General features: G+C 50.3%; 10 protein-coding genes across 10 annotated transcripts; 5 read left to right on the forward strand and 5 right to left on the reverse strand.

Moving 5' to 3' along the window:
- Positions 1-1,958: 1,958 nt before the first annotated feature.
- On the forward strand, positions 1,959-3,894 carry TRUGW13939_10997 (uncharacterized protein; the record flags this gene model as incomplete). The annotated part of the gene is made up of 2 exons (XM_035494107.1): positions 1,959-3,484; positions 3,546-3,894. Coding segments are annotated over 2 exons (1,875 nt in total), but the record flags the coding sequence as incomplete, so codon positions are not given.
- A 65-nt stretch (positions 3,895-3,959) lies between these two features.
- Positions 3,960-5,324, reverse strand: TRUGW13939_10998 (uncharacterized protein; the record flags this gene model as incomplete). The annotated part of the gene is made up of 3 exons (XM_035494108.1): positions 3,960-4,443; positions 4,513-5,008; positions 5,066-5,324. The coding sequence occupies 3 exons, from the start codon at positions 5,322-5,324 to the stop codon at positions 3,960-3,962; spliced, it is 1,239 nt and encodes a 412-aa protein (XP_035350001.1).
- A 998-nt stretch (positions 5,325-6,322) lies between these two features.
- Positions 6,323-7,117, forward strand: TRUGW13939_10999 (uncharacterized protein; the record flags this gene model as incomplete). The annotated part of the gene is made up of 1 exon (XM_035494109.1): positions 6,323-7,117. One exon carries the CDS (start codon positions 6,323-6,325, stop codon positions 7,115-7,117), a length of 795 nt encoding a protein of 264 aa, XP_035350002.1.
- Positions 7,118-8,742: 1,625 nt separating this feature from the next.
- TRUGW13939_11000 (uncharacterized protein) lies at positions 8,743-10,377 on the reverse strand (the record flags this gene model as incomplete). The annotated part of the gene is made up of 1 exon (XM_035494110.1): positions 8,743-10,377. One exon carries the CDS (start codon positions 10,375-10,377, stop codon positions 8,743-8,745), a length of 1,635 nt encoding a protein of 544 aa, XP_035350003.1.
- Positions 10,378-14,240: 3,863 nt separating this feature from the next.
- Positions 14,241-16,762, forward strand: TRUGW13939_11001 (uncharacterized protein; the record flags this gene model as incomplete). Its single annotated transcript, XM_035494111.1, has 2 exons — positions 14,241-14,306; positions 14,462-16,762. 2 exons carry the CDS (start codon positions 14,241-14,243, stop codon positions 16,760-16,762), a joined length of 2,367 nt encoding a protein of 788 aa, XP_035350004.1.
- Positions 16,763-17,227: 465 nt separating this feature from the next.
- Positions 17,228-18,222, forward strand: TRUGW13939_11002 (uncharacterized protein; the record flags this gene model as incomplete). The annotated part of the gene is made up of 2 exons (XM_035494112.1): positions 17,228-17,701; positions 17,782-18,222. 2 exons carry the CDS (start codon positions 17,228-17,230, stop codon positions 18,220-18,222), a joined length of 915 nt encoding a protein of 304 aa, XP_035350005.1.
- Positions 18,223-18,281: 59 nt separating this feature from the next.
- TRUGW13939_11003 (uncharacterized protein) lies at positions 18,282-18,833 on the reverse strand (the record flags this gene model as incomplete). The annotated part of the gene is made up of 1 exon (XM_035494113.1): positions 18,282-18,833. One exon carries the CDS (start codon positions 18,831-18,833, stop codon positions 18,282-18,284), a length of 552 nt encoding a protein of 183 aa, XP_035350006.1.
- Positions 18,834-18,985: 152 nt separating this feature from the next.
- TRUGW13939_11004 (uncharacterized protein) lies at positions 18,986-22,823 on the reverse strand (the record flags this gene model as incomplete). Its single annotated transcript, XM_035494114.1, has 11 exons — positions 18,986-19,365; positions 19,414-19,499; positions 19,546-20,379; positions 20,692-20,977; positions 21,031-21,179; positions 21,232-21,425; positions 21,484-21,635; positions 21,689-21,768; positions 21,818-22,181; positions 22,230-22,423; positions 22,483-22,823. 11 exons carry the CDS (start codon positions 22,821-22,823, stop codon positions 18,986-18,988), a joined length of 3,060 nt encoding a protein of 1,019 aa, XP_035350007.1.
- Positions 22,824-23,783: 960 nt separating this feature from the next.
- On the reverse strand, positions 23,784-25,490 carry TRUGW13939_11005 (uncharacterized protein; the record flags this gene model as incomplete). Its single annotated transcript, XM_035494115.1, has 1 exon — positions 23,784-25,490. The coding sequence occupies one exon, from the start codon at positions 25,488-25,490 to the stop codon at positions 23,784-23,786; it is 1,707 nt and encodes a 568-aa protein (XP_035350008.1).
- Positions 25,491-25,532: 42 nt separating this feature from the next.
- Positions 25,533-26,336, forward strand: TRUGW13939_11006 (uncharacterized protein; the record flags this gene model as incomplete). Its single annotated transcript, XM_035494116.1, has 2 exons — positions 25,533-25,955; positions 26,034-26,336. The coding sequence occupies 2 exons, from the start codon at positions 25,533-25,535 to the stop codon at positions 26,334-26,336; spliced, it is 726 nt and encodes a 241-aa protein (XP_035350009.1).
- Positions 26,337-26,483: the final 147 nt, after the last annotated feature.

Raw genomic sequence — 26,483 nt, forward strand, 5'->3', positions numbered from 1 at the left:
TAAGACCAATAGCCGACGTAAGCAGCTGTCTTCTGTTCGTTATTTTCCGTGCTTATAAACGTCACCGGATCCTTCGGCTAAGAGTTAAGAAAAGTTCTTTGACAGACGAATGCGTTTGTGGGAGAGAAGTATTTTGGCAGACAGAGAGAAAAGTCCTAATAGCTTTCAACCAAAACAGCAGACGGGACCGCTTAGGTGGGAACACACCCAGTTTCGCGAATAAATTTTCTTGCGATGTGATGCATGTGGTCCAGATCTAGGGAGAAAGTGTCGTTCGGATTCTGACCAGTCGGGGTACATGGTTTTCGTCCCGTTCACATGTCTCGATGCAACCGAAAATCCGGTTCTGGGAGTGAACTTAACGATTAGTGCAAGCTTGACGGTTGGCTTGCCGCCAACCAGCTTGACTTTCGACACTGATCAACCACATTCGCAGACGATGGTGGGCAGTCTTGATTCGTGTGGAATGACACACAGGTCAGGCTCTTTGTGGGATTGTTCGTATGGTTCTTCAAAAGGAGAGCTGTCTGATGTGATTTTGCCAGAAAAGTCTAACTTTAATTTCATCAAAAAGCCAAGTGCAAAGTCAGCATACCAGGGCTTACCCAACACTTGGATATTTCTACGTTCAAGAAAAGAGATCCAACTTGCGGGTCTCATCTCGCCAATGGCGACGTTGATCCAGTCTCCGAGGCATTCGTGCAACTAGGTAGGTATTATTAAAACAGAGAATGTTTTGAGGAGGGACTGGGAGTTGTAAGAAAATCTAACGAGATATCTGTTAGATCTTGAACAGTGGGTAAGGTGTTCAGAGCACCTACCTGTGGGAACGATGCTCGTTTTGATCGCGAAGGTGGTTTATTCTTAGCATGTTAGCTACTAACCAAAAAGCCTTCGGCTGTTTGGTCAGTCCTTATTATCCAACATTTATGACGAGGCTGAGGTGAAGGAAGATGGAGAGATATAAATTACTGCAGTAATGTAGATTACTGACATGTTTCAGGCTAGTAACAACTTTATTATTACCGATTATTACGTGGTATAGTAACGTATTGACTAGTAACAGTATTTATCACTATAACAACAAAGAAGTTTGGTATAGTACCAAGCCACAATCCATGAATGATTAATTATATGTCAATGAGTTGAGAAATATTAGACTAGCGCCATTGGGCCATCAATGCAGTATAAACTAAGAATAACCAGCATACTATTCAAGCAGTCCCACATATTCTATTGTGGACGTGACTGCATTCTTCTTCATAGTGAGATGAATTCCCAAGCAACCCACCGACAAAAAGATAAGAGATAAACTCACTTTTCCTAGTTCTACATTGTCCTTCTGTGTACAACGGGGATATATCAATTGATATAACAAGAATACTTACATTATTTCAAGGTTGAAGTGTATGTCGTGATATGTTGTTATATGTGAACTAACCCTAATTAGGAATAGTTCATTTTAGATATATCTTTGAAATCCACTTAAAGGTCGTATAATTTATTTATTTTTATTTTAATTCAGACGAGAACATTGAATTCCCGTGGTCAATTTCCATTAAATGAGCAGCAACAAGACGGTGGTTGAGCGTGGTAGTGTCTCCTGCTAAGTGACTCTAGTGACGTGATTGCGCAATGCATGCGTGGTCGTTGAGCAGGGGCCTTTCTTATCTTGCTTCTCTCGCTTCTCTCGCTTCTCTCGCGTGGGATGTAGACTACTCACTCATCAGTCTCCGTACTCGGTGACTCTCGAGTCGCAATAGTAATTATCACACGCGTCGCCGTGTAACTAGTTACTTGTTACTGTTACTGCCCGGCGGTCTAGCTCCAAGTGGACACTTCACCAACAAAGGCCAGCTTGCCAGTTGCCTCGTTCCGCCACATGGATGCATTCCACCACCACCAGCTCTCCTTCGCTCGCTTCTTTTGCGTCTGATCCTTTACTTTCCTTGAACAGGGTCGATCCTTTTGACAGCCATCCCGTGAATGAATCAGATCTGGAGCTACAGTCGCTATCTCGTTCCGCACACGACACCGAAACAGACTCTGATCTAGACCTGTCAGATTCACAGATGAAGCGCCGGACTCGTGACAAGACTGCCAAAAACGGTGCTCCTCCGGGCCTGACCATCGAAACAGGACAAGGACAAAACGGCCTCGTAAACGGCGACATGAATTCGCAGCTGGAGATGCGGAGAAAGGACCCTTCGGTCGACGCGCCCTCGTCAGCGCAGCACGCCACGCGCGTGATGGAGCGAGAGAGCTTCACCCTAGATGACGAGCCGCCCGAGGTGCCTCGCACCCCGATGCTGAAGAATACAAGTTTCTACGCGCTGCCGGAGCAGGATCGCCGCAATTTCTTGCTGCTCGTGCTGCTGTACTTTCTCCAGGGCATCCCCATGGGCCTGGCCAGTGGCTCGGTGCCGTTCCTTCTCAAACCGCACATTTCGTATGGTCAAATCGGTGTCTTCTCGTTGGCCTCGTATCCGTACTCGTTGAAACTGCTCTGGAGCCCGATCGTGGATGCTGTGTGGAGCAAAAGGCTGGGTCGCCGCAAGAGCTGGATCACCCCGGTACAATTGCTTTCGGGCTTGGCCATGGTGTATCTGTCTGGACACGCCGAAACGATGTTGCGCGCGGCTGGCGAAAGTGACGCCAATGTGTGGACTTTTACCAAATGGTGGTTCTTCCTCGTTTTCCTCTGCGCAACTCAGGATATTGCCGTCGACGGCTGGGCGCTTACTCTCCTTTCACCACAAAACATCTCCTACGCTTCTACCGCACAGACAGTTGGCCTTACCGCTGGTCACTTCCTTTCGTATACCGTGTTCCTCGCATTCAACTCTGCCGATTTTGCCAACAAGTGGTTCCGCTCGCCAGCAAATGCCGATCCTGAACATGGTTTGTTGTCGCTCGGAGGCTATATTGCGTTTGCCGGATGGGCTTACATTGTCGTGACCATTGCACTGTTTTTGCTTAAGAAGGAGGAGCGCAGCAATGACAAGGACGGCATTATCGAGGTCTACCACAGCATGTGGAGTGTGTTGAAACTGAAAAACATTCAAATGATCATCATTGTCCATCTGATTGCCAAAATTGGATTCCAGGCAAACGACGGAGTCACAAGCCTCAAGCTCATCGACAAGGGCTTTGGCCAGGATAACATGGCATTGGTTGTGCTCATCGACTTTCCATTCGAGATCGCTTTGGGTTATTATGCCGGCCAGTGGTCCACCGAATACACTCCGATGAGGCTATGGTGCTGGGCGTTTATGGGCCGACTGGCGGCTGCTGTGTTTGCTCAGTTTACTGTCATGATATACCCAGCCGGCTCAGAGATTCCATTCTGGTATCTGTTGACTGTGATTGGAGAGCATGTGCTGTCGACCTTTATGAACACGGTCATGTTTGTGGCCGTGTCTGCGTTCCATGCTCGCATCTCCGATCCAGCCATTGGAGGAACTTATATGACACTTCTTGCCACGTTCGTCTTCTCCCTATTTTTTTCTTTCCTTTTTTTTAGGCTAAATACTAACTACCAATAGGGTTTCCAATCTTGGAGGAACATTCCCGAAATTCTTCATTCTCAAACTTGTCGATGCCTTTACCACAGCAACTTGTATCCCCCCATCGACACGCCCCGACACTTCGAAACTCACTGGCGACCTCGTCACTTCGGCCTTTTCTTGTGCTCTCGAAGCAGACAAGAGTCGCTGCAAAGCCGGCGGCGGCGAATGCGTAATCGAGCAGGACGGTTACTACATGACTAATGTTATTTGCGTCCTTATTGGCGTTGTTACGTTTTACCTATACATCCGACCCACGGCGCTCAAACTGCAGGCACTGCCACTGCGGGCCTGGAGGGTAACACTGGGCAGTGGGAATAGAGATTAGACAGTTTTAAATGAATAATCAAGTGTATCATTATCTGTTAGACTTGTGTGTGTGTGTGTATGTTATCAGTAACCCCCCTGCTGGGCCTTCCCATCACTACTCGTCCTGATTCTCGGCTCCGTCGGAAAATACTGATTCTCAGCATCCACTCCCTCGTACACACGCGTCCACAACTCGTTTAGTCTTGTTGGTGTCGGCCACGCATTCTCCTCATCTCGTAGCCACAACCGCACCAGATGCCGCTGGGTCTCGGCAGTATCGACAAACCCGTCGCGCGCATGGAAGATGCTGAGATTGTTGACGTATTGCACATCTCCCGCACGGAAATCGAGCCCGACAGAGTACTTTTCGGCGAGAAAGTGTAGCGCGTCGAGGGCTTCTGCTTGGGCTTCGGTGATGGGCGGGATGTCTGGCGAGCGGCCGAGAGACTGGTAGCCTGTGAAGGAGCGGCGGGCATATTGAATCAACACTCGTTCGGGGGCTGAGGCGGTTTGTGGTGTGTGGAAGAGCAGTGGGCGTGTAGTGTATGGTTTGTCCTTGTTTCCGAATCTTTCATCATGTTAGCATGCACAACAACAACAGCAAGGAGGATGAGGAGGAGGAGGAGGAGAGACAAACCCATCAAAAACCCATTCCTCTTCAGCCAGCGTCCGAATCAAATCCGGCCTCGTAGCTGCCAGCTCATTATACACCCTCCAACTACTCGCCAACCGACTCGTGCCACCCTCCGCCGCCTCGCTCAGCGCAAGCAGCGAGATGATATCTCCCGCATCGGTGTGGAAGACTTGTTTCTCGGTGGTGTACGCCGGCGCGCCGATTCGTCCCTGCGAGTCGGGACGAGTAGACAGGTCCTTGATATGGTTGAGCACCACGTCGGTTGATTGGGTATCGGTGACGATGCGGTCCTGCCGGCCGCGAATGGGCCCGATATGTGAGCTCACGCCGGCGTAGATGATGATGTTTTCTTCAATGGGGTGCTTGTCCACTGGCAGGCCACGCAGGACTTTGAAGCCGTGGCCGTGGTGCAACTCGTGCGAGATGGAACGGAGTGTGTCGTGCAGCGTTGGCAGGGGGAATGTTTCTGGGGTGACGAAGCCGGTAGGTTTATTCAGAGCTTTTTTTTTGCAATTGTCAGTATTAGTGGTAAGAAAGTAAAAGGGGGGAAACTGACACTGGAAATGCTGCAGCGCCTTCTCAATCTCCTCTACCTCGGCAGGCTTCAACTCATACGTCCAGTCATAGCTGCCTGTAAGCTCAGAGCCTTCCCAGACAAGATCTGATTTTAACTCCTTGGGGAAACCTGCAGGCAACCCTGCTGAGAGGGCTTCTGTAGCGAGACGGCGTGCAGTGCGGGCTTGATATTTGGCGTGGTCCGGGGCATATTGGATGTCTGGTTGTTGGGGAATGGTGATGGTCTCGGTGGCGGACATTTTGTTCTTATCTCTGTCTTCAGTAAACTTGACTTCGAGGTAGTGTCAACAAGTGGTGTTTTGTGCTGATAGAAGCCATCTGGAGACAGAGTAGGGTTTATATGCTGCGGGCGTGAGGGTCAACTTGGTTGCGTGATTCCCGGCTCAGCTTGCGAAAGCCATGCTGATTGATCAAATGTCAGTAGCCAAAGCCAATTAGTCTCGAGCGTGGATGTCTCTGATGGCATCTGAGAGAGCGATGGTGCAGTCACCCCGCATCGCTGCTTATCAATTGATGTGACCTGATGTCGTCATTTGCGTGCCGCGTCTACTTTCCTATCTAGGCAATTTTGTTCTCGCGGCTTACATGTTGTATCTGGCTGTGCATGACTGCTTGGGTAGAATTGATGTTTAAATATAGCCGGAAAAATAGCAAAAAGAAGTATCTCCCGGTTGTATTGTCATGCTAAATACTAACCCTTATTGATGCCTGACTGCCAGCACTTGAAGGCATGAATCTGTTCCCATCCAGCAAGTGCCTGAAATATGAAGGTATTTTATATATATCTTAATGTTGATGAGGCATGTATCAGGGCATTATTCTAAATATAAATGTTAATTTTTGGGTACCTTATTTGTAAATCTTCAAATTCATGTTAAAAAGTAAACTCCAGTCTATTTTATCAAGTGCCAGCTGTGTTGTCGACATATATTTTACTCTACTCCACTACCTAAATGCCACCGGATTGTGGAAATTTGACCTTTCAACTCCACAATGTGTTTAAAACCAACTAAATATTTATAATCCACCTGATAATTCCAATATTTCAAAACAAAAATTAACTGCTACATACCAACAGTATATACATTGTAAGCGCATGGTTTTGTACCCCGCTATCAGCAACTGATAAGAGGGCCCCCCAAAAAAACATCCACCAACAACTCTACGGAGTGTCATGATTTCCGCTCCTCAAAACACCAATCTAAAGAGAGCGACACACGACGACAATAAATAAAAAATGTCGAATTCTCCCACGAGCTCTACACATTCTGCCCCAAATCCCATCGACGCAACAAGATCCATCGCCTCATCGCCGACGACGACAATGACATCAGCGCATAGCGGGGGGCCGGACACAGACGGACTTAACGACAACGACGACCGGAATAATAATGAGAATTCGCTTGACGATATCTTTGGGTCGTCGCCAGGTAGTGAGAACTATTTTCCGATCAATAACAACAACAACAACAGTGCGCGAGAAGCAGAGTCTCGGCCGGAACCCTCAGATTTGCCCGCTCTGCGCCGGCAACACGTCACCGCTGGGTACCGCGATGGAATCTCAGCGTCCAAAGCCGAACACGTACAGGAAGGATTTGATGGCGGGTACCCCGTTGGAACGCAGTTTGGACTCAGAGTGGGCACGATATTGGGGATACTAGAGGGCGTGATCAAGGGGTTGCAAGGGCGAGACTCGGCAGGACCGGTCAAGAAACGAGCCACCCCGGGCACAAAAAAGCAGACCAACGAAAACACCGAAACGGAGGAGGAAAAAGCAGTTCGAAATGAAAGAATACAAAAGATCAAGAAGCTTTACACAACAGCTGTCAAGGAATTAGACGTTGAAGCCCTCTTTGGTGGCCTCAAGACTGACGAAGAAGGCGAAGCGGGAGACCAAAAACCAGAAGCCCGAATGAAAGCCAAAGCTGAGCCTGTACTGGCCAAATGGGAGAAACTCGTGGGTGTGACAACATGGGAGGAGAACATGGAGACAGTCGAAAGCATGGAAGATGCAGACGAAAAAACGGGCTGACGGTCACAAATCACAAATCACAAGATTTACAGCCTGTCCTCTTTTCCGGTGGACGAAATTTGTACCATCGAAAATACAGCCCAGTGCACAGCAGCGAGACCGCTATGGGCGGTCGACATATCGGGTAGTTACACCGCGCCAGTCTGAACTTCAGGTCTGCCAATGAAACATTCTACCTGCATTGTTGAATGTTTCACGGAACTGGAAAGTCAATGGATTTCCTCACATTCAAAACGAGGCTATTTATTGAAAGTCGGTTGTATCCGGCTGGATTTATCCATCAGCTGGTGGTAGATTTAGAATATTGTGCAGATGGCTGATGACATTGGCTTGGCCATGTTTCAAGAACCAGTAAGCACAAATGAATTACTATAGATCACTACACTCCATTGTTAGTCTGCTCACATGGAAAAAGTTTATAATCTCATTATTATTGCATGTGGTAAACGAATGATGTCAATGGATATACTTGCAAAGTACCAACATCAACCTAACTACACCGCTGGAACATTGAAAAAAAAAAAAAAATCTCAAACCACGTTCCAGAACCAGCCAATATTCAAATCCTACCATAAGCCACGCACCTAATAATTCATTCCTGCACGAGTATAAACCCAAACGAGAAATCATTCTTAATTGGCCAATCTGCGAGAAACTCCGACGGTTGAACAAACCTCGTGCTTTTTTATTTTTTATTTCCGAAAACAATACTATTGATTACCCATTTCTGGGTTATGTACGGAGGAAATTATTATTGGATAAAAAAACCCCAAAAAACACCAATTATTGTGTCCGCTGTCTATTTCTTCTAGCTTGAATAATAGTCAATCAAGATGCTGATCAATGGATCCCTTACACGGAGGCCGGTATCCATAAACGTGCATGAAAATTTTTGAAAAAAAAAAGTAAAAAAAAAAGTGAAGAACTCCGAGAAGATCATCTTGATTGAATTTTGACTACCTTACATGCATGTAATTACCCAGTTTATGCTATAGCATTGTGAAGATTTTAAATTGCCAAGTTAAATGGTTAAATCTAAATTCCAATCTAATGATACACAACAGACAAAACAAGTACTGTTGAAGATATTTTATTTTGCCCCAAGAAGTTCAGAAGCTTCTTGTTGAATACTTTCCATCCAACCATCTAGCTAGATGACAGACTAAACCAAACCAAACCAAAACCAAAACCTAGACGGCACATCGGGTCGTCTTTTCCTTGCCCGCGCTTTTAATCTCTTTTTTTGGAAACCGGAAAAACGCCAAATGACAAGTAGACCAGAGAAAAATAGTACAGAGGGATACCCATAACGAGTCTTCCCGACGAGGTAGGACAGATGAAAAATAAAAATAAAACCTTGGCGTTGGACAGTGGGAAAATAGGAGATTGAAAGGTATGAGTGAGACGTAGTGAGTGAACAAAAAGTGAATGTCCGAAGCGTGTCGGAGTTGTGGTAACAAGCAGGAGAGACAAAAGAGTGTATTAGTACGTTAGTGCATAATCCATCAACGTGCATAGGAAAAAAAGAGTCATTGTCATGACCATGGAAACGTTGAAACGTTGAAAATCGTAAATATTAAGCAATGAAACATGAAACGTCGGCTCGTCGATGCAGAAAGAAATTATTAGTTGCTACAGTTTAGTGAACGAAGAGACCCCCACATCCGCTTGAAAACATTCGTGCGGTATAATGATGAAGTCTCTGTATCAGAAGAGGGTCGGCGACAGTAGTATTGGTGGACGGTCTCCGCCTTGGTGAATGGGAGGAATTCGTCAGTAGCGTTGGACCGCTGACGGCGCCGGCTTTGGGCCTGAATGGCGGCAGCAGTGGTCGACGTGTCCATTTCGGTGACGGTCTTTTCAGTGCTCTGTCGCGATAAGGGCGGCGCCAGCGACGTGGTGGACGGGGCCACGAGACGCAGAGTCTGCCTGCTGAGCGGCGGGGGTAGGACATCGGCCATGGAGATGACACTGGCCGCTCCGCGGTCGTCTAGATACAGCGGTAAATGGGGTAGCTGTGGTGGTGGGGGAGCCGCAGGAAGGTCCGCGTCTAGCGAGTGAGTGATGTCTGCATGTAACTTGGCATCTGATTTAGCGATGCGTCGGAGCTGCACGCGACTTCGGACTTTCCGAAGTGTATCAATAGGCCCACGCCGTGATTGTGATCGCCCACTAACAGACTCTGAATCTGAATCCGACTCCCATACAGATTGTTCCCCATAGGCAACAGAAGTCGAAGTCGACGGCCGCCCAATGGCAGATGCGTTGGTTGCCTGCCGTGTGATAGGAGGGGAAGGATTCGGAACCGGACTGGGACAATCGTGCGCGGGAATGAAAAGAGCATGATCAAAGGGTGATGTGTGGGGCTCCATGGTGACTGGGTTCATTAGGCTCGGCGGCGAAATCTGCGAGGTGTCGATCTGTGACCTCGAACCGGCGCTGTGGGTTTTCCTAGGAGGCGCTTGGCCGGGGTTCTTCAAAATCGGTGGAAGGCTTGGGAGAGGCTTGGAGCGAAGGGAAGATGCGGCAGACGCGGCAGGGTGCCTGTGGACCATGACGAGCGTTTCAGAGGATGGGGTCTTTGATTTTGAACTTGCTGCACGCTCGGCCGGAGTCGATGGCCGCGTGCACGCTCTCGATTTGGTATCGGGAGTAACTGCTGGAAGATAGAATCGAGCGGCGCTACGAGACCTGTCTCGACCGGCTGCTCGTTCACTGTGTAGGGCTAGTTGCTGGGTTGCTTTTCGGACGTCTTCGGGGCAATTGGAAGTAGAGCAAGTGGATGAAAACGAGCTGCTTGGAGTGAGGTCGGGTGTCAGGCCCGAACCATCGGTTTGAATTGAGCTGTAGGAGTTTTGGCTGTGGTGGTTGTAAGTTCTTTGGAAATCAGGTGTCGCTGGGCAGTCTGCTGTTCGTAAAGAGGGTGTGTCGTAATGAGCGGCGACAATCTGAGTGGGATGATAATATTGACTAGATAGTGATTGCTTTTTGTCCTCGGTCATATAAGACATGAAATACTCGTTCTCCAGGTCTTCTAGTTCGACGTCCGAGTCGTCAATGGTACGTGTGTCCCACTGCTTGGACGCGTCTAATGCGTGCTCTAGATAGAAAGGGTCGAGATGAGAATCCTCCGCAATAGCTACGGTTGTGGATGACCCAAACGGGTCAATGTCGTGATGCAAGCCCTTCAAAGCATAACCAGTCAATTGGTTCCCAGGAAGTTGGAGGTGGTAGGGAACCTCAGCACACTCGCCAGCCATGGGCTAGGTAGTCGAGATGGTAGATGTGTTGGGAATAGCAACAAGTGGACACATTCGACGCAGCACCAGTTGGCGCACTCAGGAGTAAAGAGAGTGAATAGGGTGAATGGGTGGAAGACTGGTTGAGAGAGATGATGATGGAGATAGATTCCAAGGGCGACGATGATCTGTTTATACACTCCACAGGGAGCACAACAGTAAAACAAAGGCCCAGCCATTCTAGAGGTGGCTGACGCCCTCAATCTGCATGCCGATGCTAAAGTGTGTAAACATACATCAATTCGCGTCGCCGCACGGACGCCGGCAAACCTATCATACCTTGCATACGGGCTGCACAGGGATGGGGGTCCGGCAAGGTGGACACCCTGCACGGATGGGCTCAAGCTCTATTTTCATCAAGGACCTGGAGCAAGGAGGCACCGGGGAACCGATGCGGAAACGATATTGCTGCAGGTCCTCAATGTCGAGAGGTTCGGGGTACACAAATCAAGCTGCGACGAGATGCTCTTATCCGGCGCTGAACATATCAACTCTGCAGCAGAGAGACCTAAGCTGGGCTTGGTTTCGGCGCGAACTGGCCCGGATGGGCAGGCCATCTTCCGGACATACCCACAGCAGCCGGATTACTCGGAGATAATCGTGTTTTCCTAATGCCATTGTTCGAGTGTTTGGAAATTGATATGTTGCAAGGCGCCAAAGAGACAAAGCGCACAGAGTACGAACAAGACTGTGGTGGCTCGTTCGAGGCAGTGGCGTGTATAGCCTGGCCATTGGATGAGTGTATAAGCACCGAAACATGACGAGTTCGTGAAGGTGTAGTGTAAAGTTCACTGGATAGGTAATTACATAGTCAGTGGATCCGGGCTCCACCGGTGCCGACACTATGACTTCCGCGGGATGAGACCCGAATCTCCGTTTGGAACAACCCTAGACTGAATGTGCAGTAGTTGCATCTGCACTGCACAAGGCAGTCGTATGGTGAGGAATGAGTACCAAGCTGTTGGGAGCGTGGGAGTAATCACCACCGTAGCCGTTCGATCCAAGTTGCATCCGCGCTCGGCCAACTGCGGTTGCTATGCAAGCAGGTAGGATCCCCGCATTCCAGGGCTTGTATATTTGTGCAACTGGTCGTAAACAGATCGGCGCGTAGGCTCATTAGTTACATCATCGAGATTGCCTGCTCCTGCTCCTGCTTCTTCTTCTTGAAGACAGCGGGCTGGGACGTGTTTCGGGACCTTCTACACGATGCAGGCTGGACGCAAAGAATCAGAATCGAGCGTCGACGCGCTACAGGGCCCTGGGCCCTGCTGCTCCCGTTGGCCCGGATGCCCCTTTCCGCTGGCTAGCATGCATGGATTGATGCATCAATTATTACGAGCACAGAGGTGGCGGCCAGACAAGTCGTAAGCGTCAGGTCAGGTCAACACCGGGCAGCCGACACATCGACCCAGCCTTGGGCCTTCGGGGACCGGAGAAGTGGCGAGTTCACATTCGGGGACTCGAACGGAGTCGAACTAGGGCATTCGAGCAGTGCTAGCTGTGGGCTAGTTATTAACCATAGGCCCTAGCGGATGAAAGAGAACCAGCAAGCTGGGTTCTCGTGGGCAGGCTGCCAGTCTTGGTGCTGGGAGGTCGAGGCACGGCGCCAGGACGAATGAGCGAGGCAGACTCGGCATTGTCGCAGAGGCCTGGGATGCATCACGACGGTAGGGATGGCAGAGGCTCCAGCAATCTGACATATCGTGAGAGAGTGCGAGAGTGGAAGAAAGGAAGAGTAGCGCTAGCGAGAGGAGTCACGATCGGCTGCGGCCTGTGGGGGAAGGCGCGCGCCGGCTCCAATTTGGCTCATCCGCGCCGCGCTCTAGAACCCTCGATATGACAAGCGACTTTTCAACCTCTCTCTTCCTTGTCCGCCCAGTTGTGAGCTCTCTTTGCGGCGCTGTCGACTTCGCGTTATGACACCGCTGCACTGGTCATTACAAAATAACACTTGCTCTCGCCAGTCTCTACGAAAGCACCACTACGTACTATACGTCGCTCTGACCATCTAAAACTGCTCTCTTGCGGCCATCTAATTAGGATTCCAGCACACTGGGTCGAATTCGGGTCTAGCCCGGGGAAATGCACACAATATCGTCTTGCAGCTTGCCTTTTTTCCGCTGGGAGCCAATACAGAGCACACTATCAGAGCCAAGGCCGCTGGGGCACGCAAGGGCATCAAAGCTGAGACAGTGAGAGGTGGAGTCTAAAAGAGGAAGCCCACTATCTGAACCCACTGTATAAGCCAAAACAAACCAGAAGAGAGACGACTCGTTCGAATTGAGGAAATCTCCGGCCGAGACCGTTCTTTTCTGGGATCGATGCATTGGGAGCAAATCGACAAGGAGGTTTAAGATCCCCTTTCCCCTGCGTTTATCGTCCGCCTCACTGACGACCGAAACAGAGGACTTGCCAGGGCTGCCCTTGCTTATGTTGTGTGTGTGTGTGTGCAACAGGTTCGAATCTGCTGTGTTGTACATCCCTTTTGAGGCATTTTGAAGTTGCTGCCGTAGCAACACAGCTGCTGTCTTTGGTTATTCCTGCGAGGGCAAAGTGATATATTACGATGGCGCATACGAGAACAAGGGACACCTTCAATAATAGATCTTTTTTTTAATAGATCGACCTGGATGGCTTGTAGATCTCGAGTTTGGCCACGATTGGCCACGACAAATATTGCTACATATATTGTCTTGTAGCTGTTCGAGCCGTGATGGATCATCTAGGGATTGCAAGGCAGAGAATCTGTCGCCGATTGATAGGAGTTGCAGTTTCTGGCTGGGTGAACGCAAGTTCGTCTTCAGTATCAAAGACCACCCAACGTAGATGTTTGTTTCCTACCAGCTAAACCTTAGAACACCAGTTCTATATTAATAGCCCTGAATATAGTCGACTACCCGGTAATATGCTTGCTACGTAACTCAGAATCCTAGTAGGCGATCTAAACGTCCAGGGCTGCACTAGCAGGGATATAGTGGCCGACGAGGACTGCCAGCGCATCAACATTGATTGATGTCGTCATTTAGCGAGAAAAGCCCTCCGGAACACAGTATGAAGTGCAACTTTCACAGTTTGCTAGATGTAATAATATTGCCATAGTATTCCGTCACCGCGGGGGTTGTGCCCTAAGCTGTCAGGCATCACCGAGCGTGGGAAAAAAGATACAAAGCGGCGGTCACTGTAATAATAATAAAATAATATCTCCGCGTCGGCGCTATATCGTCGGTATTGTTTCTTCGCTCTTGTTTATGACGATTGTCCTCCGAGTTCAGATTGTCGTCGCATTTCAAGGCAGGAATCAAAACAGCAATCAAGGCCCAGCAGCAGGACAGCACATCAGCAAGATCACAAGGTTGCCACAGTGTGGCTGAGCGCAGGCGACGAGGAAGAATTGACAGCGCATCGGTCAGCAACGATCCATGAGTGCTACTTTGTACTTTGTAGTGTTGAGAGTAGTGGGAGCAGGACGATCAGCGGCAGAGGGAGACGACTACTACTAGGGCCGCCCCGGGAAGGCGCGCGGCGGTCAGGCGGCCGTACTTGCCCTACACCAAATTTCCTGCCAATTGCCTCGTTTGCTCTGGACAGCAGCAGCTTTCTCTCTCTCGCTCTCTCTCGCTCTCGAGTCTCAACGCTGCAATGGCTCGGTCTCTGGATTTTTGACGCTGCCAATATCTTCGCACGCCGCATTTGGGGCTCTTCAATCGGAGCTGGCCGCCGTGTTTCGTCGCCGCACGAGCAGCTCCCGCCAGCTCCCCAGCCATCCCAATTAATCGAAGCCAGTCGATTGCGCTGACGCCCGCCCATTCGACCAGCCACATTAAATGCTGTCCGACTTGTTGCTGGCCACTCCCTTTTTCCCGAGCGAGATCCTTCTCGAGAATTCCCTCGTGAGATTCCTCCTGGATTAGTCGTGTCTGTCTTCTACCACTTTGCCGCACATTCCTCATCCATCCGTTCAACGTCAAGGCGGACATCGCAAACGCCATTGAGAGCCACGTTTTTGTGCTGCCGATTGCTTCGACATACCAAACCCTGTTTCTAGTCTTTTTTCGTCGCATTGCTTACTTCATTTCCTCATTCGACTGCCTTTACTCCCGCCGTGCCTCCTTCCACCAGAGGAGTGCTTGACGATACCCACGATATTTACGACCCGCCCACGATAACGCACCCTCCACGGCACCGCCAGCAGCAGCAGCAACCTGCTCTTGAATTCGCGCCCTCGTCGTCCAATCCACCTCGCTCATCAAGCGCCTCTGGCAGTCTTCGTCGTTTGCGACGAGTCTCCCCACGACTTGACATCCCCAACCCTGAAGCTCCCACTCACCGCCGAACCACAGCGGTTGATGAGACACTGAGGCGCTCTCATCACCATACTCGACGACACAGCCGACACACATCTGCCCCGCGAGCAGCCGGCCGCAGTTTTGCTGATATAGCCCCCGCTCTCTCTGAAGCAGAAACAGAAGCCGGCGCATCCACTTCTCAGGACTCGGTCCAGCAATTGGGAGAGTCGTACTGGCCATCTCGCTCGACCAGAGTTTCCCCGCGCACAGCCTCTGCTATTCTTTGGGCCCTGGAAGAAGCTATTCGCAAACCATTCCCGTTTTCTCCGTATCTGGAAGAACTCAACGCTTCCATGTCCGAACTGATTAGTCCCGCGGCGCCAGTGGGAGCTGGAACCAGTATCCGCCCTCAAAATGGAGGTTCTCGCACAGCACAGGCGTCGCGGCCTGTTCACACCCAGGTGCCAGCGGGCGTGCGCACTCCGACTGATATTATGAGAGATCGTCGAGATCGCGAGGCTAGGAAGAAGGCAGAAAAGGAAGCCCGTGAGCAACAAGTAGCACATGAAGCAGAATTGCTGCGAAACCAGCAAGAGCAAGAACGGCAGCAGCAAACTCAAAGGCAGCCGTACTCTGCTGCTGCTGGCGCTGCCAGTGGAAACCCCACCACCCAGGCTACACGACAACCAACATCAGAACAAGGTCGTTTACCTGGAGCGTCTGGAAATGGGAATTTGAGACCAGCACCATCTCAACAACAACCGGCTCCACCGACCGCATCACAACCCACCCAAAACCCAACTCAGGGTCCGCAACCCCAGGAGCAGCCACGCCGAGCAACGTTCCCCCACGCCTTTGAGCGATGGGAAACGCTCTCCTCGCATTGGGAAGGGCTAACTGGGTATTGGATCCGGAAACTCGAACAGAACAACACGGAGCTCAGCGAGGATCCTCTCAACCAACAAATGGCCCGCCAAATCAATGATTTGTCTGCTGCAGGAGCAAACCTATTCCATGCCGTGGTGGAGCTGCAGCGTCTCCGAGCGTCGTCGGAGCGCAAATTCCAGCGATGGTTTTTCGACACTCGTGCAGACCAAGAAAAATCCCGAGAGGTTCAGGCTGACCTTGAACGCCAACTCCAAGTATTGAAACTGGAGCGGTCTGACGCAGGAGAACTACGCCAAAAAGCAGAAAGTGAGCGCAAAAAGGCCGAGGAAATGGTCAAAGAAATGCGGCGCGAACTCCAGATTTCAAAAGAAGAGGCTAGAAGAGCGTGGGAAGAGCTCGGCCGTAGGGAACAGGAAGAACGGGACCGCACGACATCACTTCGCAGTGGCGAGCCTACACATGTAGGGGGTGTCCAGGTAGTGCCTATGATCACTGGAATGCCCAGCCGACAAAATAGCAGCGCCAACAGACCGCAAACTCGCGAAGGTCCTTATCCCGGTGGCCCGACTGCTACAGGAATGGGCGGCATGCCCCAGGATCAGGCTGCTTATTCGGAGGAAGATCAGCTAGAGAACGATCCTTTTACTGAAACCCCACGAGCCTCTAGATATCCGCCTGCACCAGACCCGGCCGCTTTCACTGGCGGTACACCCAAGTCTCAGCCTCCAGTGACATCGGCAGCGTACGCAGACCCTCCCGGCCATTTCTACCAACATGGGGGAACAGTCCTGCACGGGGAACAAGAGGCGGATGACCGCTCGTATGTGGCTAGCACCGAAGGCAGCGAGCTTGAAGCCGAGTACGCAACCCACGGCGGCGTAGACTATCACGCTGGGGTGGAAAGCCAGGAATACGCCGGCAGTGACGAATACGACGACGATAGTCAACAAGAATACGATCCCACGCACCCGCCAGTCTCTGGCGGCGCAGCCCCTGTGCACCACACTTACGGACCGGGCAACGTCGACTACAGCGGCTCTGGCTGGGGTGGTTGGGACTCGGTCACCCCTCGACACCGACATCCCACGCGTCTGAGTGACGTACTGGAGGAAGACGAGCGGAGCCGAACCAGCCCGAGTCGCGCCAGCCAGGCCAGCCGCGGCTTGCACTAGAATAATCATCGTACATGCTTTTTGCATAACTTTTGTCTTCTTGGACATGGAGTTTTTATATCCGGTTTCATGTTTTTCGTGCTTTTCGGAGCGGCTTTAAATAAACTTTTCTTCTATTTTTATGTTTATCTCCTTTCCTTTTCTTGTTTTTACTTTTACTCTTACTTTTCTTTTTGTTTATGCTCGTCTGCCTGTTGGCGAGACCTGCATCTGACAGCATCGAGTGTACTTGTTGCGAGGTGAGAGTCTGTTTGCTCTGCATATACAGTAATAACATTTGAGCATCTCATTTCTAAATAATGTTTTATCGTAGCATATACTCTTGTTGTAGTGAGGATCTGCGACTAGTCCCAAAGGGGGTCTAGAGTCTCCGAGCTTACTCTTTTTCCCCGACAGCTCCGCAAACTTCTCTCCTCCTCGTCATCATCACGGTCATTCATTCATTGCAGCCAGCCTACCTACACAATGGCCTCATCCGTCTCATCAATGGCGCAGTGCATGGCCACCGCGACGCGGACGTCTTTCCGACGACAGATGTGTTCTCCGTCTGTCGCGCTGCGGGCATCACCACCAGGACGGTTCACAACACGATCGTTTTCTCAATTCCGAACACAACAGCAACAAAAAATCAACTCCCTCTCCTCACGCTGCTCCTTTTCTACATCTACTGCTCGCTCCGCCGCCGGAAAACAAACAATGGGCCAGCTCAAATCGCGTCAGCGCAACGGTCCCTTTTCATGGAAGGCAGCATTACTATTCGTTGCGACGGGGGCTGCCATGATTATTTACTTCCGAGTTGAAAAGGCCCGCCTCGAGCGGAAACGAGTTACGGAGATGAGCAAGGGGGTTGGAAGACCCAAGGTCGGCGGATCGTTTGTGTTGAAGGATCTGGAGGGCAAGGAGTTTACGGCGGAGGATCTCAAGGGGAAATATAGCTTTGTACGCACCCTCTTTTCGAACGGAGGAAAAAAAAAAAAAAAAGGGAAGGGAATGCTAATTAATGCTAATATGGTGTATAGGTGTACTTTGGCTTCACGCACTGCCCCGACATCTGCCCTGACGAGCTCGACAAAATGGCCGCCATCATCGACAACGTCAAAGCCGCCTCAGACGGCGCCGAAGTCATGAAACCCGTATTCATCACCTGCGATCCCGCGCGCGACACGCCCGAAGTCCTCAAAAAATACCTCGCCGAGTTCCATCCAGATATCATCGGGCTGACGGGCACGTACCAGCAAGTGAAGCAGGTCTGTAAAGCGTACCGGGTGTATTTCAGCACGCCGGAGAATGTCACGGCGGGCGAGGACTATCTTGTCGATCACAGCATTTATTTCTACCTCATGGACCCCGAGGGTGACTTTGTCGAGTGTGTTGGTCGCCAGGATACACCGGAGAGCGCGACGAGGCTGATTATGCAGCATGTCAATGACTGGAAGAGGGAGGGCAAGCCTTTGGCCTGACCTGACGATCATGTATTATTATAAACTTTTTTCTTGTAAAAGTATGTCCAACAACAAAATTATAGAAAATTCCCCTCCCGATCTCTATCTCTATTCGCCCTCCACGCCCCTTCCTCGGCGCTCTCGCCCACAAACTCCTCTCTCTTCCACACTTCCAGCTTCTCCTTGCACACCTCGAGCACCTCCTCACCAGCCCTCCACGCAGGACCCCTATGCGCCGCACTCACGGCAATCGCAATACTCGCCTCTCCGACAGGCACAACACCAAGTCTATGCGCAATGCTCACGCCCACAAGCGCATGTTTCTCCCTCGCGGCGCGCGCGATCTGCGTGAGTGTTTTTAGGGCCAGCGGGGCATACGCCGTGTAGCTGAGTTGAGCAACCGCTCGGTCGTCGAATGTGTTGCGCGTTGTGCCGAGAAACAGGACGTTGGCTCCCGCTGCTGGCGAGGACGTTTGAGTGAGGAGTGTGGTTGGGTTGAGCGGGGTGTAGGTTAGTTCGAGATAGATGTTTTCCGCGGGGAGGTGCGCGGTGCGTGGGTATGTGGATGGGTCGAGATGGGAGGGTGTTGTATTCGCTTTCTCGGTGTTTTCGTCTAGCGAGGAGGACATTTTGAAGGTGGTTGAAAGTTGATGTCATGGAGGAGTAAAAAAACTTGACATTCCAATGTTGAAGGTTGTTAGCGATAAGCGATAAGACTATCTATATATCTATATACCGAGTATCAACGAGCGTTTACACAATACGGATATCCACATTAAAACTAACCACCACCCACTCGCAGTATATTCTGCGCCTGCATATTCCACGCCTCCTCGTCTTCAGGTAATGGCGGAGCGTCCGGGTCCATCATGCACTGATCGACTCGCATAATCTGCTTGCCCGTGTCTCGCGCCACCTGGATCACCTCGCGGAAATACTGCACCGTCGACCAGGTCAGATAGTGCATCACCACTATATCCCCCCCTCGAGCCACGTCGCGGCGGAATGCGGCCAGCTGTTTCTCGGGATGGTCGCTGTTGGCCCAGAGCCAGTCTTCAATGTCCACGCTCCAGTTGACTATGTACGGGTCATCGATCAGAGCTGCAAGCCGTTGTCTCATGCGCGCCCCGACAGTACCATATGGCGGACGAAAGTATCGTGCTGGAAACCAGTTAGTCTGATAGTCTACCCAAACCTTGCAATACTAACACTGAACTCCAAGAAGATCCTCAACGGCGTAATACCCATCCATAATCTCAAAATCAATATCGTCCACCGCCCGGAGTCCTTCCATTCTGCACCATTTAGTATCAATAATAACCAACAGCAGACACTACTTACTTTGGGTGCGTATACGAATGAAGAGCAACTTGATGCCCCCTCCGTAGCATCTCCGCATACACATTCGTCAGATTCGTACTTTCGTCCATAATCCCCTTCCCAACCACAAAAAACGTGACCTTAATCCCCTCATCCTCAAGAATATCCATGACTTCTTGAGCCAGCTGGGGGTCTCCGTCGTCGATGCCAAACGCAAACGAGTCTGGCCGTTTGCAGTTGAGAACTAGTGTTCCCGTGGGCAACTTGCGAGGAATCTCGACATCTTCTGGTATTTCTTCCACAATCTCGACGTGTCGAAGGTAAACGTTTTCTCGTGTATAAAACCCGTGAAAGGCTATCGATGAAGCAAGCGTAAGGTCAATGTAGAAATGTGACAGGGGGACGTAAATATCCTCGTCGTCGACAGCATAGCGAGACGCTTCAACACTGTCCGAGGTGCCGGGATACGGTGCCCGATCTGCATTGCAGTCTCCGTTATTCTGATAAATCGAGATGGAAAACTTGTTACTGCCAGAGTACGAAACATGAAGATACATGTCCTCATAGTCGGAGAGGTCGAAACACGAGTCGGATAACTGGGTATGATAATTGTGGTCTGGGTCGGATGGAGACAGCTTCACGAAACTGCCCTCGTCGTCGTAGGAATACCTGATTCTGAGATTCTCGCCGGCGCCGTGCCAGAATCCGAGGTCGTTGAAGGGGCTGCTGTCGAACGTGTCGATAACCAGGTCGCCCTGTTCCACGCGATTCGGCATCATCCCTCGCACTGCCGATGCACACAGCAAGAGGGCAAACCAGAAGGGAGAAGCCATGGTGACAGTAGAAAGATAATAGCTGGTGATTGCACGGTGGTTGGGAGTGTCAGAAAGAGAAGAGAAGAGAAGAAGAAGCTCAAGTCGTTCTGCATTGGAGGAAACTACGGAAACTGCTAACTACCACCTGCCGTCTGCACACGCCCCCGTCATCATCGACGTCGTGAACATCATAAAACATAAAAAAAACCATTCCTGCTTTTAATTCTGATTGCCCCTCTTTTTTCTCAATGCTACAAGATCTCAAAGAAAACCCTTATCAATATTCAATCCATGTCGCAATAGATGATCCACGAGAAAAATCCATCAGCGTCTTCAAAGACTCCCAGTTTACCAGTCGTCTGCGCCGCCCCAGCCACCCTGTCCCTGATCAGCCTTGGCTGGCTCTCCAGAAGCAGAACCGTTCTCAGCCTTTGCATTGCCCATCTCATCTTCGCCCTCGGTGTCGGTATCGTCGTCACGGAACTCAAGATCTCCCTCAGGCTTGAATTCCTCGAGAAAGTCTGGAATCTCTTGCTTAGCCTCCATGAGGAGTTTGACCAGGTCAGGGGCAATGTCACTGTTCTTGTCGGTGTACAACGATGTGGCAAAGCCTTCGTTACCAATGCGTGCAGTGCGACCTGCCGAATTTGTTAGTACTGTGGTAAACCGAGAACATGCTTCCAAAGCCTACCGATGCGGTGAACGTATTCGCTGATGCCCCCATGGTCTGCACTAGGAAGGTCGTAATTGATAACGTGCATGACGTTTTTCACGTCGAGACCACGTGCCGAAACAGCCGTAGCAACGAGTAGTGGCGCCTCAGCAGTACGAAAAGCCCGACTGTGATCCCACATTAGTTGGATGCTCTAGCATAAACAGAGGAATAACTTACATAGCATCCTCACGCTCACGCTGAGTACGATCACTGTGGATCGAGGTACTAGGGAGCCCCTTGTTGTATAGAAAGTCGTCCACCAAATCTGCTTCGAGCTTTGTGTTGACAAAGATCAAGGTACGAGCAGGCGGCATCGACAGAAGCAAATCATAGAGGCACTTTTTCTTCAACTCGAAATTGACGTAGACAATCTTCGTATCTGTTAGCTTCACATCCTCTTCTTATCCTAGTCTCTCGGGGAGTACTTACTTGCTGCTGGATGTTGATATGTGTGCTTCCTGCGCGGCCAATGCGGATGCGGACATGGTCAGCAGCAAGATACTTGCGTGCAAGTTGACGGCACTCCTTGTTGAATGTTGCCGAGAACATCATGTAACAATGATCGGCATCCTCGTTGGCGTCTATCAAAGTCAGTACCCCTCAATACATAGGAGATGTTATGAATTGGCCATACCAGCACCGGTGAGAATGCTAGAAAACTCTTGTTCCCAATCAGCATGCAGAAGTTCATCAGCTTCGTCGATGATTGTGTACCTGATTGTTTGTTAGAAAGAAACAAGTTAGTGAGAAGGGTTATCCATACTTTAGACGCTTCAAGGACAGAAGGTTGCTTTTCCCAATGAAGTCGTTTAGACGTCCCGGTGTGCCGATGAGGATATCACACCCCTTTCGAAGCTCATCCATTTGGGACTTGGATGGGCCACCGCCATACACAACACATGGACGCAGCATTGAACGATAGCATAGACGACGGGCCTCGTCAAAGATTTGATAGGCCAGCTCGCGAGTAGGCACAATTACCAAAACCAAAGGCTCGGCAACGACGCCATGAGTGCGAAAATCAAAATCCGGCCCAGTAATTCTTGGTCGAGGAGCTGCTAGCTTCTTGGCCTTGCCCATTAGCTTCGATAAAACAGGAATGAAGAAAGCAGCTGTTTTTCCAGAGCCTATACCAAGTTAGTTCCATCTTATCGTATTTGGAGCATGAAATTTACCAGTCTGGGCAACGGCAATCAGATCGTGACCCTTCAAGACGGCTGGGATCGAGTAGGCTTGGATGGGAGTCGGGACCTTGTAGCCACAGAGACGAACATTGCTAAGCACGACCGGGTGAAGACCTGCATCGTCAAAGTTGACAATTGGTGCCGGTCTCTCGGTCGACTCTGCAGTCACCTTGATCTGCTTGATGCTGTAAGCTGTCAGTAAGATAAAGAAGACACAGGAAAGTTCTGGTAGCTGTTGACTTACTTCTCAAACTTTACTCCAGCACGGTTGATGAACTCGCCACGGAAAAGCTGCTGTTCGAGTTCCTTGTCTTCTGGACCAACATCTCCATACTCCTCCTTCCACTCATACCTGCGAGCATCGGAGGCCCAGGCGAGATCGCTTTCGAAAGCATGGACCTCAGTGGGGGCACCTTCAGCTACAGGCCTAACGGGAGGAGCGTTGTACTTGGCGTAGTCGTACTTTTCCGGCTCAACCCAGCCCTTTTCGCGAGCGACAGCGGCTGCTGCAGCATCCATGCGGCTCTTTGGCTCCTCGGTGTCGGGGAGGGCCGCGGCCATCTCCTGGGTGTCAAAGCTGTCCATTGCTCGCAGAAGACCAGAGCAGTGGAGCAACACAAGAGGGTGGACGTATCTAGTGAAAGAGAGATGTTAGCGCTGATGATGGAGAGAAGACGCTGTGCAGAAGGAGACAAACTCAGATGACTAGGCTGTGAGAGAAAGAGTGAAGAAAGAAAAAGAAGAAGACAGACAGGGCGCAGATAAAAAAACAGAGCAGGAGCACAGTGGGCCCAGGGGAGCTGCCGGTGAGGAAAAACACCACCACCACACCAACAACAACAACAACAACAACAGACAGAGACAGACGGGTACACAACAAGACCAGCTGGCAGAATAACGACTGCCTGAGAAGGATTACCTTTGCGGACACAGAGACTGAGAAGAAAACCTAGCAGGCAGTCAAAGTGAGCTGTGAAAAAGTGAGGCAAGAGAAAAGAAGAAGCAGGAGAAGAGAAGAAGAGAGAAAGAGGGAGAAAATGGGGCAAGTTGACAGGGCAACACACCAGCCACTGGTTTTCCCCCCAGGAACTGCAAACAAAGAAAAACACGTCTGGATGGTGGATAATGATATGGCCCTGGTGGATATTGGCCCACTGGAGTCTGTAGGCACTGACAGGGTTCTAATACTGCAGGAACGGGTAGATTTACAAGTTCAACCGGATCTAATTTCCTCGGTCCATAAAAAAGTAAAGTCTGCATGAATCCTGGCGTAGTAAAGGTCTGGTATTGGAGTTCACGGTATGACTAGTGTGCCATAGCTGCAAGCCATGCAAACGGCGGCCGCGAACAAACGGGATTGATCCGATGTACATATCCAAGACGAGCATTTGAAGACTAGTTTGGTAACGAATAACTCAATATTATTACTGCCTTAGTCGTGGTAGATACTTAATCTACCATGTTTGTACGGTTATAAATATTTACAGGTATAAATATAAAAAATACACGATAACGTAGCTAGTCCCTCTCATCACGTATAAAGAGTTACTTTACCATGACAAACTGGCCCACACCAGGAACCCCATCAAGCACCACGTAGAGAACGTACGGCCCAGCTGGAGCAATGCTGCTAGACGGCGGCATTGTCACTTTCACCATCTGATATTTTGACCCCGGAAGAAAGTTCTCAAAGTCAAGGAAAAGCATCCGTTGGCCCATGTGGAGTGAGTGAGTCACAAATCCGCCATGGTACAGAGCAATCTGCAAAGATTCCGCATCATCCCTGCTGGTGAAAGAGACGAAAAAATTGCTACCGTCTGCCGTGAGATCCTCATGCGAGATCCAAATGTCTAGCGGCCGTCTCGAGGCCTTATCTCCAGAGAGGTAAGGGGGTGTGAAGATTTCCACTCGAAAATCGGTTTCGTACGCTGTGGACGGGCTGCTACGGTCAGGGTTGAGAATGGGCTGCTCTGCGGGGTTGGAGCCAGTAACCATGACGGTGCCATCCAAAAGCAATATCGCCACGGAATGATACAAACGAGGTATTTTGGAGATACCAACAATGCTCCATCTGAATCCTGGCGGCTGGTCGGATTCATATAATAGAGCATCATGGCATGGATCTTTGGCAATTCCAAAACCTTGAGCTCCCCATCCAGCACCGTTCAACCAAAGAACGGTCCCATCTGGAAGAAGCAAGCCCTCTATCATAACTCTAGCCTCTGGCATATACTCAACTTCCCATTCAGGATCGTCGGACAGTGGCTGGATCCGTCCACAAGTGGAATCGGCACGGCTGTCGATGTCGACATATTCCCCTCCACCGCAAACCATAATTTCAGGTTCCCATGATTTGTCATTGGTCAAAGGAAGGAGAACGCTCCCACCTGTATTTGGATACGTTCGGTATTTCCCCGGGAGATCGGGCAGATCTTGAATGGTCATTTTGTTCTCGACATCGAATATTTCCGCCGAGCGAGCCACGAAGATGAAGACGTTCCCGTCTTTCAGCAGATGTAAGAAAGGATACATATAGTACGGGCAATTCCTCTCGAGGATAGGGAGAACGATACTATCGCTGATTCCACGGCCATTTTCGTCTAGTATCTCAAATGTGGGGTTGTTGTTTTCCACCCTGTTCGGGTCCCAGGCGTTGAGACTACCGGACATCACGAGAATGGTCTTGTCCTGCAGCATCTGAACGCTAGCGTACCAACGTGGGCTAGAGAGTGAATGACCTGGCTCTTCCCAACCTTTGTGCTGGTAATTTTGCCCGAGATAACGTATTGCACGAAAACCGTCGCCAACTGTCGGATCGATATCTGATAGAGGTCCGTTACCACCAACTGATATAACACAACCGTCGGCAAGAAATGCACCACCGGTACAAAAGGCGTTTGTAGTATATGGTAAACCGCGCGGCGTATTTGTAGTCAAGTTGAAATCGGCCGAATAGGCGTACCGGCCATTGTCTAGGGTCAATTGAGTGTAATTTTCGACTTTGTCGAGGAAGACCACATTGCCATTGGGCATCAGCACCGCAGCCATGGCCGGGACACCTGACTGACCGACGATTCGGAAAGATCCTTGAAGCGAGGATACGGATGCATGTCTGTTGGAGCGGAAGAGACTCTCATCGTCGGTCTTGTCAATCTTGTCGCTGTGTAATGAAACCTGGGAAGGCACAAAGACCGGGATTGAAAGAGCACGGCTGAACAGGCAGTACAGTAGAAGCAGAGCAAGGCTGGACATTGCTTCACTCGTACGATCGTAGTATTGATAGACGATAGGGATATGGCGTCAGAAGAACATCGCCGGTGTGAGTCAAGGAACAGCTCACAGAGTGAAGCTGTCGACACGGAGATGCCGGAAGCCAGAAGCCCTGGCGCAGAGGGAAAGAGCAAGTCACGAGCCACCACCACCGCTCCTTCTCTCTCGAATCTTTCTTGCAGTTCCATCTTCAACCTTGGAAACCCAACTGTGTTTGCATTACTATTCTACACCATTACAAACGACAATAACGAAAACAACAACGACGACGACAAGAATGACAACAACATTAACGGGAACGACGACGATAACACCGACGAAAAGAGCGACAATCACTATAACCGCGACCGCAACGAGAACGATATATTGACCGCCCTACTTCTCCAAGGGATAGCTTCAGCGATTACCAATTCAACCCCCAATGAGGAACTGTCGTTTGCTTCTTCTGTGTGTGGACATTATTATTCGACCAGCTGCGATGGATTAGTCGATGTGCATTGTGATCATTAGTCGAACGATAGTTAGATTTTGGTGCCCACAAATCAAGGCAGCCAGATAACAACGACGTATCAGAAAGGATCTGAGGAGACGAATACGGTTAGAAACGCCAAATTAAACGCTGAGGCAGGCATTCCGTCGACCCTTCACAGTGTCATAAACTGGTGCCTGGAAAAATCCAGGAACAGCGATAGTCCACAGACTGCGCAAGGACCGGAAGCGGCCACGACCCTCGGCCCGGCCATGAACAAACTGCGAACCGGTGAAGCAAGCGATCAACGTACCGTCAACTCCCCACAGTCAAGGCTGCTAGTGATAGTGATAGCCTAATACTACGTCCCCAGCCAGAAGGAGATATACGCCGTAAGCCTGGGCACGACTCGGCTTTAAAAACGCGATCTGGAGCACAAGACCACAAACGCCGAAAAATTATCCGGGAAAAGAAGGCCAGCGTCCCGCGATGCTGCGCTCGCCCTG

This window comes from Talaromyces rugulosus, chromosome VI (assembly GCF_013368755.1).
Source record: "Talaromyces rugulosus chromosome VI, complete sequence".
Classification (NCBI taxonomy): domain Eukaryota; kingdom Fungi; phylum Ascomycota; class Eurotiomycetes; order Eurotiales; family Trichocomaceae; genus Talaromyces; species Talaromyces rugulosus.